Source organism: Marmota flaviventris, chromosome 1, assembly GCF_047511675.1.
Source record: "Marmota flaviventris isolate mMarFla1 chromosome 1, mMarFla1.hap1, whole genome shotgun sequence".
Classification (NCBI taxonomy): Eukaryota; Metazoa; Chordata; class Mammalia; order Rodentia; family Sciuridae; genus Marmota; species Marmota flaviventris.
In genome coordinates, this window is record NC_092498.1 from 116,545,738 (window position 1) to 116,559,854 (window position 14,117).

Genomic DNA, 14,117 nt, shown 5'->3' on the forward strand with positions numbered 1-14,117 from the left:
CATTTGACGCAGCTATCCCTCTCCTCAGTCTCTACCCAAAGGACTTAAAAACAGCATACTACAGGGACACAGCCACATCAATGTTTATAGCAGCACAATTCACAATAACTAAACTGTGGAGCCAAACTAGATGCCCTTCAGTGGATGAATGGATAAAAAAATGTGGCATATATAAACAATGGAATATTACTCAGCAATAAAAGAGAATAAAATCATGGCATTTGCAGGTAAATGGATGGAGTTGGAGAAGATAATGCTAAGTGAAGTGATCCAATCCCCCAAAAAACAAATGCCGAATGTTTTCTCTGATATAAGGAGGCTGACTCATAGTGGGGTAGGGAGGGGGAACATGGATAGAGCAGAGGAGAGGGAGGGAAAGGGAGGAGGCAGGGGATTAGCAATGATGGTGGAATGTGATTAACATCATTATCCAAAGCACATTATGAAGACACGAATTGGGTGTCCACCTACTTTATATACAAACAGAGATATGGAAAATTATGGTATATGTGTGTAATAAGAATTGTAATGCAAAAAAAAAACAAGTACACATATAAAGACATGAATTGGCGTGAACCTACTTTATACAAAGATATGAAAACTTGTGCTCGATGTGTGTAATAAGAATGGTAATGCATTCCGCTGTTGTGTATTTAAAAAAAATAAAATCAATAATAAAAATAAATAAATAAATAAATTCATTTTTTCTGTGCCAAAAAGAAAAATGATTCTGGTGAGATATGGGGAGACGGAAGGCTTACATTTTTCCAGTGTCTGCTTTCCTGCAACCGTACACTTCCCCAAATCCTCCCCGTCCGATGATCCTATGTACACTGAAGTCGTTCATGGTCAACTGTGAAGTCGGAGCACAGGGTGACAAGGTGAGATGGCCTAAGGTAGGTCGTCACAAAGATTCTTCTTTTTCATGAAAAACATAAGTCGGGGTCTAATGCGGGAGCCCCTGACCTCCGCGATGGTCCCTAAGCTGAAGGATGCAGGGCACAGGGTGAGACTGTCCCCGACTGCTCCAGGCCACCTCCGAGGAGCACCAGGCTCCCACTGGAGGCCAGAGGGAAGAGGACGGAGTGGGGGCCGCTGTGGGCAGCCTCAGAGGGCAGCACACTGACCCGCGGGTGGCCATCCTAGTGGAAGGAGAAGCCGGAGGAGCAACCTCCCACCCTGGAGCCCGGAGCCCAGGGAACGCCCAAGGGCACTGAGCCGCTGTGGCAGGAAGGGACCGTCTGCAGGAGGGGCACCTGTGTTCAGAGCCCGCAGGCACAGGACAGGGAAGCCCAGCAGGGGCCATGAGCTGCTGTCGGTCCCATCAGGGAAGCGAGGGGCTCCTGCAGGGCTGGCCAGCCCCAGGCTCACACAGGCGCCTCATTGACCAGCACTGTCCCCGTCACGGGCGTCCCCACTGCAGGAGCCTCAGCTGCGGCCAACAGCGCGAGAGCAGAAAGAGCATCTGCGCTCTGGGTGAGGGACCTGAGGGCACAGCAAACCCCGCTCATCTCACCCGGCAAATTCAGGGTGAGAGTCTCCCGGGTCCCCCCCAGCCCTCGGAATGTCACACCCGCATCCGGCCAGCCTGCACTCAGCCCCGGCTTCGCGGTGGATGCTGAGTCCCAAGGACCCCAGGTCAGCCGGGGAGCAGGGACAGCACGAGAGCTCCCGGGGGACAAGGGATTGTGCAAAATGTGTGTCACTTCTTGCTTTTTAAATCCTGCCACGGAACAGGACGTAAAGGGGAAGCGAAAAAAACAAAACAACAAATCCCGCTTCCACTGCGCAGTCCAAGGAAAAATCTTAAAAAAAAAAAAAAAAATCCAGTCCACTCCTTGGCCCCGTTGGAAGGCTCACGGATGAGAGAACATGAGGGGCTTGAAGGCCCTACACCGTGGAGGTGACATGAGAGGCCACCCGGACCCACTAACACGGAGAGCTAGGAGACCCCGGGTGGGGGGGGGCGGGGCAGGAGGGCCTGTGCCCAGACCACGTCCCTCCTCCACGATGACGGCAAGAGGAAGCCTGCATCTGTAATGACGTCACCGTCTCTGCGCAGGCCCAACTGTTAGTATTACATCCCATAATGAGAGAAGGGAAAGGAGCCCTAAGAAGGGAGAGGGACAGGAAGATGGAAGCCGCCTCAGGCAGGAGGTCCGAGTTTTACTACTATTTTTGTCAAAAGGTCAATTACTGCCTAAAAAAAATCCCTTCTTGCATAAATAAGCACATTCTTCCATGAATATGAGAGAGGGCTCACTGCAGTGGGTGGGAGGGCGGCCTTTCAACAAGCCGGGAGTGCAGGGCAGCATCTGGTCAGGCAGAGACCCCTTGGGAGCAGGGCCCAGAAGGAAGTATTTTCTCACGAGGGGAAGCCAGGGCAAGTTTTTATTTAAAGAAGGAAAAAAGAAAAAGATGATACTCACATGAATATTTAATTCTACGTTTTTCCACTGACAAAATCTAGTGAATTTGTCGCTAGAAGAGAATATAAAAATAATTACTGAAAAATTAAATATCAAAACAATTGGATTTATAGCACAATGTTGTAAGATACACTAGAACGGCACTATTTGGGTTACTTCTGAAATAGCACAAGTATTTTTTTTGTGTGTGTGTGTGTATAGGGGGGTACTAGGGATTGAACTTAGGGGCTTAACCCTGAGCCACATGCCCAGCCTTCTTTATTTTTTATTTTGAGCCAGGGCCTCAGTAAGTTGCTGAGACTGGCCTCCAACTAGTGATCCTCCTGCCTCAGCCTCCCAAGTCACTGGAATTACAGGCATGCACAATCCCACCCAGTGCAAGTTTTCTTCAACAGCTTTTTTTTTTTTTTTCACAAAGCCTTCACTGTCATTCGTGGCTTTAGTTCACAATTAAAATAAAAGACTCCATGTCTCTCCTTCAATCATCACAGACTATGATGGGATTTTTATTGGAATCAGCACTCTCCAACAGGAAGATAATACAAGCCACAGGTAGGATTTTCTATTTTTCATTTTTTGTGGTGCTGGGGATTGAACCCAGGGCCTTGTGCCTGAGAGGGAGCACTCTGCCAACTGAGCTATATCCCAGCCCTGTGCAATTCAATTTTAATAATTTATATAACCCGGGGCATTACCACTCCAACATGGAATCAAGAGGCCACTGCTCATGGGCTCCTCCACATTCTTGTTTGCACACCACACCTTCAGTGGCTGGTTGAGTCTTTTGCATTTTAATTTAGACCAGCCACCCTTCAAGTGTCCAGTAGCTGCATGTGGCTAGCTGCTACCTTACTGGACAATGAGCCTCTGAATGACACAAAAAAATTAAAGTTTACAAATAATTTTAAGAGCAACAAACACCTGAGCACAGGTTCCTGTGGGCTGGGCCTGCTCACCTCCCTCCTTTTCAGGGCCCCCCATTTCCCAGCCGGGAAGACCAAGGCCGCCCAGGACCCAATGGCCAAGGTCACACCTGAGAGTGGGCAGAGCCATATTGGAGCCCAGACCCACGGCCCCCAGAGCATCTTCCTCCAAACTCAGTATGGCTCCCAGAGATACGAAGAGAAGAGGGGCCCTCAGCCCAGGGCCCTGAGATGCTCCCACGATTACCCTTGGCTGCTCGGCCAGTGTCTTCACCCAGGAAGGAGGAAGAGCGCCCACCCCACTGCCACCCCACAATGGCGCCCCCAGATTGCTTTTCCTAGCAGGCAGCCACGCGTCGGGAAGGTGTCTGCCACTCGCTGATTGTGCAAGGGGCGAGAGCGGCTCAGCAGGGAGTGCTTGCCCCGCAGGCATGAGGCCCTGGTTCCATCCCAGCACAGCAAAAATACAGAGATAAGTTCACAAATAAATCAGTAAGGACAGGAGAGAAATGACCGCTGGGCTGGCTTCCTGCAGGCAGAGAGTGCTCTGGAGAGGGCTGGGTCTCATCTCTTAGGCTCAATAGAGGAACAAGGAGAAAAGGGAGGAGGGGAGACGGAGAAGTCCTTCTGAAGTACAAGTGCAGGCCCCAGCGTCCTCTCAGGAGAACGTGTAAGACAGCCAGGAGCTCGGTTCCCTTGGGACTGCCTGGAGAGGCCTTTAGCCATGAGGATCCTTTAGGAATATGGTAACGACCTGATAGTAATATCCACACTAAAAATCGAAACCAGAAGAATTCTCTGCAGGCTGGGGCTGAAGCTCAGGGGCAGAGCACTAGCCTGGCATGTGTGAGGCACTGGGTTGGATTCCCGGCACCACACAGAAATAAACAGATAAAATAAAGGTCTTGGGTCCATCCACAACTAGAAAAAATATTAAAAAAAAAAAGAATTCTTTGCAATCCCATGGCAACTGTGTCAGCGAATAGAAGGTGACTTTTCAGAATGTTCTCTGACCCTCCCAACATCTCTGTGAAGCGGTGGATTAGCATGAGGCATCCAAGCTGCCCTCTAGAGCACCGTGTGTGCACAGGGCACAGCCCTGCCTGGGTGTCCCCCAAACCGAGGGACCCACAGCAGGCCCGCAGACTCCCTCAGTCTGATGGGCCTGTCCTCCCTCTTCTCACAAATACTGGAGATCAGAGCTGGGGACGGGTGGTCTGACACCTTTTGGAACTTGCCTCAGAGGACTGGCCCACCGGGAAGAGAGAAGCACACGTCTTGCCCACTCGGCAGGACCCACTGTGAATGCACCTCTTTGGAGGGGCGCAGGTGGCCCCTGAGTGTCCAGGCTCAGCTCGCTCCAGCAGCGAGACCTAAGCACTCATTATTCCTAATGAGTCCCCGGGGCAGAAGGACACGCCATGGCCTCAGCCGGCTGCCAAGTCCTTGCAGATGCCCCCAAAGTGTCTCGGGAAGGCCAACATTAAAGACCCAGAAGTGCCTGGTGCAGCTAGGGTGGGGCCCCGTTTCCATTCAGGGGCCTCCACCAGAGAAGGCTGGCCTCCTCCATATCCAGGCCCCCTCCAGATCCAGGCCCCCTTGGTCTCCCCACCCGCCCTCCTCAGGAGGAGGCAGAGACAGGCCCTGGGCTGAGGGCTCCCTCTTGCCCACCACCCCACAGAGGTGGGAAATCACCTTCACCAATGTGCCCAAGGACACGTCACCGCATTCTTAGAGGGCAGGTGCTTTTCAAAACCCAAACTTCAAACTCAGGACCTCATGTGGATTTTTATTTTTTTAAATTTGAGAATTCACTAACAGAAATACACCTAAAAGGTGTATTTATAAATACACCTAAAAGGTGTATGGATTGATAAAACGACTTCAAAAACAACTTATTTACATCGAATTATAAGCGCTTCCAGACATGCAGGGTGCCTGCTCCGTGACATGCCCCACAGCTTCATCCAATCGGCAAACTGGGCGGGATAAAGGACCAGACCATGTACGTCAGCCTGGGAGGGAAGGGTCGGTCACCATGCTGAGTGACAAGACACCAGGGAGAAGCCTCCTGCCACTTAATGACCTTCCCAGACTTTCCCTACTTCCTGGGGTCACATCAGAGCAAGGCTGATCCAACAGGAGGGAAAGGTCGCTCTCAGAAGCACCTGCTGTGGAGATGGCGGGGACCAGGCGGCCACCCAGGCGGATGCGCCCCAGGCCCGCCCGCGGTTTCCCTGGGCGGCGTCCTGCCCAAGTTTCTGCTGTTACTCAGAGGAGGGCCCTCATTTGGAAGAATGACTCTACTCCAGGCAAATTATCTCCAAACCCCAGTGGACTGACAACACAGCCATGTTTTTAAATTGTTTTAGTTCTCCGAGGGTGGGGAGAGAAGACTGTGAGAAAGTAGCCCTTGTTCTCAGGGTGCGATTTCTGAGCAGCTGTACAGCCGCTCCCGCCGTGAGACACCATCGCCATGGCCACTGCGTGGAAATTAGCCAGGTTTACGGAGGGAAGGGCGGTCAGTGTGAATGCAGGTTCGGTTTTAGAAAGTCCAATGCCAAGAGCATGTTATCACAGAGGCCTGCTCAAAACACTGCAGCTGGCTGGGAAGGGGCTGGAAAGGCGGAGGAGATGCACATTCTTAGGACAAACTCCAGAATTCTATGACAAACACACGCTACAGCTCAAGTGACCAAAGGGACCCATTTTCCGGGGATGTCAACGATGTACAGGATCACAAACCCCATCACCTAGCCCTGAAGAGAATCAAGCCCAGGCACGCCCCACTGGGGGTACGCCTCATTCTGGGGTACGTCTCCAGAACCCAACAAATCAACCCAGTAAGCTACAGGCACACTTGCATTAGCAAGGTCTCCTGAGAGGACAGCTTTAAACCCGAGGTCCCCTGCTCTATTTAAAGTTCAGGATATGTTGCAGCTAAAGACCTGAAACTCAAAGGGACGTGTAGCTACACAGACCCCCAAATTAGGATATAAAATAATGAAGAAACAGACGAACAGCCTGGCACATCGGTCACAGCAACAAGCACCTGTTGGATGAATAAATTAACACATCTTAAAAAAAATTTTTTTTGCAGTGCTGGGGATGGAACCCAGGACCTTGCACACGCTCTGCCACTGAGCATGGCCCAGCCGCGTCTCACACATTTAAGGACAGCACAGACAGAGTAGAGTAGAGTGAGTGACACGCGCCCTTACGATACTGGATTCATTTATATACATAAAGTTTCATACCTTTCCAGAAATTTTTGAAAAATGTCGCCTCGAAGACTTTCGCAGATCTCTTCTATGTAAGGCTGGAAAGGACAGAGAAGAAATGCCACGCTGTGTGAATGGGAATGGACCAGAGGGAAGGCAGACAGTGAGCCCCAGACAGGGCCAGGCCCCAGGGCGCACTCCCGGGGTGCTGCTCGTCCAGGACGGACACACAGACAGCACGGCTTATACCACAGCAGCTCCCCTGGAGCCCACCAGGACGGGGCAGGCCTGCAACTTGGCCCCTGTGTCCCTACTGCCTCGTGTAGCGCGTGGCCAGCAGCGGACCCTTCCTAAGTGACAGGGACTAGCTGGGTGGATGTCACTTAGAAGAGTTTGGTGGTGGCTGACGTTCCTCTGTCACCATCTTGAACTTCCTGATAACTTTTGAACAACGGGGTCATTTCGCACGGGCCTGTGAGTTACGTAGCACATCTTGCAGAAAGCTTCCGTAATCTGCCTGAACACTGAGTCGTCACAAGTCAGAGCGAACAGAACCACAGAGTTCAATGCCTTCGTCCGGTTGTGTCCGTGATGGATGGGCTTTCGACCCCTCGGAATGACAGAGCTAAAGGGAACCAGGAGGGAGAACCAACCTGCCCCTCTGGCTGTCGGAGGCTCCAGGACTGGGGGTGGGGGGTGCATTCCCAAGGCCTCCAGCAAGTTCATGGCTGAGCAGGGTGACAGCCAGGGCTGCTGGCCCTCGGGCGGGACAGCTGTGATCTACTCCAATCCTGTGCCCTTGGCACACTGTGAAATAAACAGCACAGACTTTTCTGTTTCGTGGATGAACTTCAAGTGGGGAACAAGAAATGACCAAGGGCCCCCTTCACGGTTCAAAAGAGTCAGCTAGGTCTTTGGGGGAATCTTGACACCTGAACCTGTGGACCAAGACAAGACTTAGCACTGCCCGGGTCTTCCCAGAGCGCCCTGGAGGCTGAGCAGAGACAGGGAGCGGACGCCAGCAGGGAGAGCCATGGCGGGCAGGCCTGGCTGCCAGCCCCGAGCTCTCTAGGGAGCCCCCCTGTGCTGGCATGGGAGGCTGTGCTGGGCAGGGGACGCGGGCGAGGACGGGCTACCGCTGTTCTCAGACTGACCCCTGAAACCACACGGACTGTGTTCTCCTCAGTGAAGCATCTCTGAGTCCTTTCCAGCACGGAAAGCCCCCAGGGACACGTCTACGTGTGACCTCCATCTCAGCTGAGCCCTTCAAGTCCCAGGAGGCCCCAGAGGCTCCCAGACAGAGCGGGACCCAGAGCTGGGACACTCCAGCCACCGCAGGCTTCTAGTCACAGGAACACTGGCCAGTTGGCACTCTGCTTCCTTATTCCACCCAACTTCTCCCCCTTCCCATCAATCCTGTGAAAGACGGAAGGCTCCAGGACCTCTCGGCCACCACCCTGCTGCAGAAGGAGCCGCCGGACAGCCGGGCAGCGGGGCAGGAGCCTCGTCCAGCTGCCAGCAACTGCGCAACTCCCTGGTCCTCGGCTCCGGGCATCTGGGGAACGTGAGTCACCTCTGCTTTGCGAGGCCACCGTGAGAACTGAGTAAAACCAAGACCCTTGCCAAGAGCACGGGGCCTGGCACGTCTCAGACATCTGAACACCAGCCAGGACCCCTCTCGGCTGCTGCCACCCAACATACCTCTGTGACACTCATCTCTAAAGTCATTTTCATGGACAAAGGGAACTTGATAAAAAGCATTTTGAATTGACTTTCGGAACATTTTTGTGTAACGTGAACCTCCACCCACGTGATGGGCGGGGGCACATCTGTAAACAGAACGCCCAAACGTCACTTCTGTCTACGCTCCATCGCCACGCTCTGATGGACACGATCGAATGAATGCAACGTCCCCTTTACCTGTGGAATGGGAACGCCACCTGCCACATCAGCTTCACCAGAACACTCGTCCGTTTTTAGTGAACCCAACAAATTAGTAAAGTGTTGTAAAAAAGACAGGCTGAAGAAAAGCTTGCGAATGAGTGTCCCCGAGGGTATGAAAGGAACCCAGGTGACCTTCCTATCTCACCTGGACAAGCTGGCTCCAACACGGTTTGTGCTGCAGGAAAAGGTAAAACCTGGATGAAAAGCCCGGTGCTGTGGCTAGGCCACGGCTTGAGTGTATCCCAGAGGTCACTGGCTGGAACCTGGTCCTCCATGTGAGATGGGAAATTGATGGACCCGGGCAGGCGAGGTCACGGGCGCTGCCCTCTGGGGGCACTCAGGCAGTTCTGGGGGCTCTGGTGAGTTCTCCCGAGAGGTGCCATGGGAAGCAGCCCCCCTCCCCTCCTGTCCTTCCCTGTGCTCTCTCCCTCCTGCACCCCTCCTGCCGTGATGCCACACGCCTGATGTGACACAGCCACGGGGGCCACCCGAGGCTGCTGACAGGGTGTCCAGTCTTGGACTTCTGTCCTCTAATCTAACCACCAAGTTAAACGAACCTCTTTTTGTTTCTTGAATCAGGCAGGTTCAGGTGTTTCAGGGTTATGGGAACCGATGACAGGCTCTGTGGGAAGGCACAGCAGAGCCCCCACCCTGTGACTACAGAGCTGTCTGCGGCAGAGTCGTCTGAAGACTGAGACTCTGACAGGAAACGCCTCGGAGACGGCACAGAGCAGACACACAGACCTACGGGGCAGATGCTGCAGGACCTGGTCCTAGCTGACATTTGGGGGGAATTGGGGGGGCAGGCCAAGGGAAAAGCGACCTTTCCCAGAATCTTCAAGACCCTCTGAGAGACAGCCTGGCCACCTCCCCTCACAGACGGGGAAACAGGAGCAGGCGGTCGCAGCCCTGGGGCCAAAACCCAGCCCACTCACCAGTTCCAGAACCTGAGCTTGGAACCCCCTGGCGCGTGCACACGGCGCCTACCTTTTGTGAAAGGGACGTCTAATTATTTTGACTGAAGGATGACACCCAATTTGTTACTGTCCTCATGCTCTAAGGGCCACATTAGTGTTTTCTCTGTAGAATAATCAACTTCATTTTGAATGAATAAATCCTATCAAAAGGTGACAAATCAAACATCCACTTACCTCATTGTAACTGAAACAACCAAGAAAAGGAAAAAATATTTTCATTTATGAAAATCATTACTTCTTTCATTTATTATAATTCATAGAAATATAAAAATACATTATCCACTTGAGAACTGGACTGTTTTTGCAAACCACCTGCCACCTCTGTAGGACCCACAGGACGCCCAGGCTCTGGGGAGGAGGGGCCGCTCCATCCCCACAGCGGTGACACCCAGGTCTAGATAGGGGACCAGTTCCCTAACCTCCTCATCTAACATGGAGCTGTGTCGTGTGTTATGAGTGGCTAAGGGAAAGGACATCCTCAGGTGTGACTCCAGGGCCCCTGAAGATTCCCCCTTGATTCTTGAAAGCAAATCCCATTTAACCAGGAGGGGGATGACTGCAGGGACCGACACCCGGGCCATCAGGACACATCTTGTGAAGTCCCTGTCCATCCCAGGTCTCAAAATATCAAACGTGGAAGAGTTTTCTTCTCCAGTGTCTTACCCGGGTGGACTTCTAGAATGGGATGCTACTAGAAATCTCCGGGGTACACTTCTCTTTTCCAGGAAGTGCAGCCCGCCCGTGGGTGGAGGCGCCCATCTCAATGAAAAGGCAAGGGACACTAAGCCCAGCGGGCCCAGGAGGACACGGTCTCGCAGGCTCTCCTCTACTGCACACGCACACACGCCAAAGGGATGTCACAGAGACCAACTGCTATGCGGATCCAGTGCCTTTACCTTGAAGCAATTCTATCTTACCTGAAAGAGTGTCGATGTCACTTGCTTCTTGGACAGATGACTCTGTACGTGTTCCACAGCTTGCTTGGAGAATGGCTTTTGAAAAATCAAAGACAGTGATTTTGAATAATCATATATGTAAGGAACCTCGATGGCACACAATACCACAACAGAGAGTCGAACTCCCCAATCGCTTAGCGACAATCTGTGCAATTACACCAACCAGTGTTCCCCAAACTCTGCGCCCCGGGTGGAGGCCGATCAACGCCTGCGCATCCCTCGGGTATGCAGGGTTCCCAGAGCTGTGGCAGCACACAGGGGCCTGAGTGCACAGCTACCCCCACGGGAGGTCAAGGTCAGTGGGCTAATGAGGTGTCAGGAACAGCACAGCTGCTACACCCACTGGCTGAGTCTCCTCGCTTGCCGATAGGGGACTTCTAAAAACACAAACCCTCTCCTACATCAAACGACACATGGACACTCACCTAAAAATCAAATGCAGCATTACAAAGCCTAGTGACGGTGGCCAGAGGCTCTGAGTGCACGGGGCTCTGACTGCAGCCACGGCAGGGGGAGCTGGGCAAGTGGAGCTCCCACTGGCGGGAACCACAGACCGCAGCCCCCCAAACTTTACCTGCGTCTTCTACAACAATGCTCAGTAAGAAGAACTTTAAAAAACACCTCCTGGGGCTTAAAACCCCGCTAGCCACAGAAAACCAAGTTCACGCGGCTTTCCGAGAACATCTGGCCTTCACTGGGGCTCAGCCTTCCAGGAGCAGCAAGGCATGGACCGGAGATTTCCTACTCAGAAATTCCTTCCATCAAAGCAGGTGGGTGCAAAGAGCAAGGCCACGTGGGCTGCCGGAGAGGCCACCTGCAGCCGCAGCTCTTCCAGGTCTGCAGAGCCCGGACCAGCTCCCTGCAGCAGGCTGGAGCAGATCGGTGCCAGGGCAGGGCTGTGCAAGGGGCTTCCTGCCTGACCACACGCTGGGAGCCTCTGGCCACATGGGGCTGTGGGCACCTGAAATGTGACTCAGGAGGAAGTGATGAATCAGATTCTTAATCCCATCTGATTTTAAATAATTTTAACAAATTCAAACAGCCACACATGGCCAGTGGCTACTATACTGAATGGGGGAGGCCAGGACTGTCAGTCTATCCCTTTAAAAAAGAGGTTTTTTGGGGGGAGGGGGGGCGGTACTAGGACTGAACTCAGCTGCTGAGTCACATCCCCAGGCATTTTTTAATATATTTTAAGACAAGGTCTCACTGAGTTGCTGAAAGTGGCCTCAAACTTGTGATCCTCCTGCCTCAGCCTCCCCAGCCACTGGGATTAAAGGCATGCACCACTGTGCCCGGCGCCTGGCAAATTCTCATTATTAATTATTCCACTTACTTTTGGTGAAATAATTTCCTGAGAACCTAGTTTATCCTAATGGCTGAATTAGATTGCCTATCTGATTTACAAGGAAAACATTTACTCCAACTGATATTTAACTATTCATGAACAAAACTAAGAAAATAATCACAATTCTCCTTGTTAATTCACTGAAGCTATTTAAGATTTATACTTTTCAATATTTGATTAGCCTATTTATGAAAAGATAGTGCAATTAAAAATAACAAAGCTGAATTTTCTCTGGAAAGTTTGGAATTGAGACTTTTTCTTCAATTAATATGAACTAGGAATTTTAGTTCTTCAGTTTTTTGCAGAGCAAGAATTGGCTTTTGGGAACATCCTCCAGCACCGTGTGGATCTTCCGGGGGCAGACTACAGAACACAGGCATTGAGCTCTTTTTTTTTTTTTGGTACCGAGGATTGAACCCAGGGGCCCTCAGCCCCTGAGACCCATCCCCAGCCCTATTTTGCATTTTATCTAAAGACAGAGTCTCACTGAGTTGCTTAGGGCCTCACTGTTGCTGAGACTGCTTTGAACTCACCATCCTCCTGCCTCAGCCTCCAGAGCCCCTGGGATGACAGGTGTGCAACAACACACTGACCTGGCATCTTTGTTCTTAAACTCCACCCACCACTCACTCCCTCTCACACTGATCAGAGCGCAGCCCGGGGAGGAGCTCGGGGCTTACGTGGGAACAGGACAGCAGCTCCTTCATGACGTAGGTGTCGTAGATCTGCCGGCTCCTGCACAGGCGGTCCTCCTCGTTGTCCAGCTTCTCGTACTCTTTGATCTGCATGTTGAAGAGTGGTCAGCATTAGGGGAGGCTCCTGGACACCTTATCTAACAACATTACCAGCTGGGCAGGAACCCCCTGGGTTCCAGCAAAAGACTGCCCCTCGCCTCACAGGAGACGCCTTCTAAAGTCGGAGGGAGGGAGCTGGGACAGTCTGAACTCAGCCGCAAACACACACAGGGATTTCTGCTCCACCGTGGACCCTCGTCATTGACATGTGGAAGTTCACGCTATCAGGAAATGAGCACGGCCAGCTTACAATGACCACGTGGAACAAAAGCCACCGCTGGCCGGCCTTGCCAAGTCTCAGCCTGAGCACAAAGAATTCAACTGTGGCTGAAGTTCAGTTCTAGGAGCTGCAATGGGGTTGGTTCTCACTGGGCTGCAGTATTCCACAACCAACAGGGCGAAAGATATACATCGCCAGGTTCCTACGTAGAGATTCCTGAAAATCAACTAAGCAAATATTTTAGAAAGGAATTAACCCCTAGATAAGAGCACTGGTTTTCAGCACTGTAAAAATATTAACGGAAAGGTCACCTCAAACACTGTGTTAGGAAAGGGGACCTGGCCGGTGCCCGGGTAGGCTAGACCGTAAAGCTGGCTTTAGAAACTGTTCCCTCCTGCGGAAGGGGTTCCGATGCTCTATCCTGATAATGGAAGGCCCTACAGACTTGCTCCCATTTACTTTGTTTGCAGGGATACTTTGAATGCAAAGGACAAGAATGGAACCTGGATGGGAAGGAGCTGGGAGAACAGCTGGAGCCAAGACCAGCTCAAGGTGCCTGGCACAAAGGCTGACTTTGGGGAAAGGTGTCCCAAGCGCTGGCCGGCCCCACATGGCCTTCCCTAGGACCTGAGCACTTTAGTGCTCGGATGCTACAGGGTGGGCTAGCGACTCCTGTGGGCGAGTACAAACCGAGTAGAAGTCACCCACCTTTGTGCCCTCCAGAATGCCCGATTGCCAAGGCAGCCTGCCCTGAACCAAGGCAGAGGGCTCTGCCCTGACATACAGTCGGCCTCAGCGAGAACAGGCCTCCCAGAGGTATTGTCCGTGAGCACCCGTGTGATGAATGCCAGTCCCCGATCCAGAGGCACCGGGCTGAGCGAGAGACCCAGCCAGGGGGGGTCGCCATCAGGTCCTGACTGTGTGGACCACTCGGGTTCTCTGGGCAGACCGCACTCTGAACCCAGGACTCTCCCCCTAGAACCTTGAGCCTGACAAGCTCCAGCCAGGCCCACGGAGAAGGCGGCTCCCAGCAGGCGGGGGGCCCAGCCCCGCTCAGAATCCATCCTCTACTATCAGCATGGCCAAGGGTTACAGGGCAGCCAGCCAACTGCCAGGGACTGTGGACCAGGATGTCCTTGGTCCCCGCAGGCGCACAGCAGATGCCCACTGGGGTTCACAGGCTTCTTTCCAGGTGTCTGAGCAGGTAGGGGCCACATTGCAGGTGGACCGTCTCCTGCCGCAGGAGGGAGGAGCCACCATCGGGATGCACCACACTGACTGCGTGGTTCCTTTGTGGTCCCTTTG

General features: G+C 52.6%; 1 protein-coding gene across 3 annotated transcripts in view; it reads right to left on the reverse strand.

Moving 5' to 3' along the window:
- The window catches only part of Grk3 (G protein-coupled receptor kinase 3), a 115,844-nt gene that overhangs the window by 39,933 nt on the left and 61,794 nt on the right, over positions 1-14,117 (reverse strand). For all 3 annotated transcript variants that reach the window (XM_071615090.1, XM_027955882.2, XM_071615084.1), the window contains 5 exons: positions 12,479-12,580; positions 10,412-10,486; positions 6,610-6,671; positions 2,430-2,481; positions 762-853 (listed from right to left, as the gene is read on the reverse strand). In XM_071615090.1, the coding sequence (XP_071471191.1) occupies positions 762-853; positions 2,430-2,481; positions 6,610-6,671; positions 10,412-10,486; positions 12,479-12,505 (308 nt within the window). In that variant the 5' untranslated portion in view covers positions 12,506-12,580. The remainder of the gene's footprint in view (positions 1-761; positions 854-2,429; positions 2,482-6,609; positions 6,672-10,411; positions 10,487-12,478; positions 12,581-14,117) is intronic.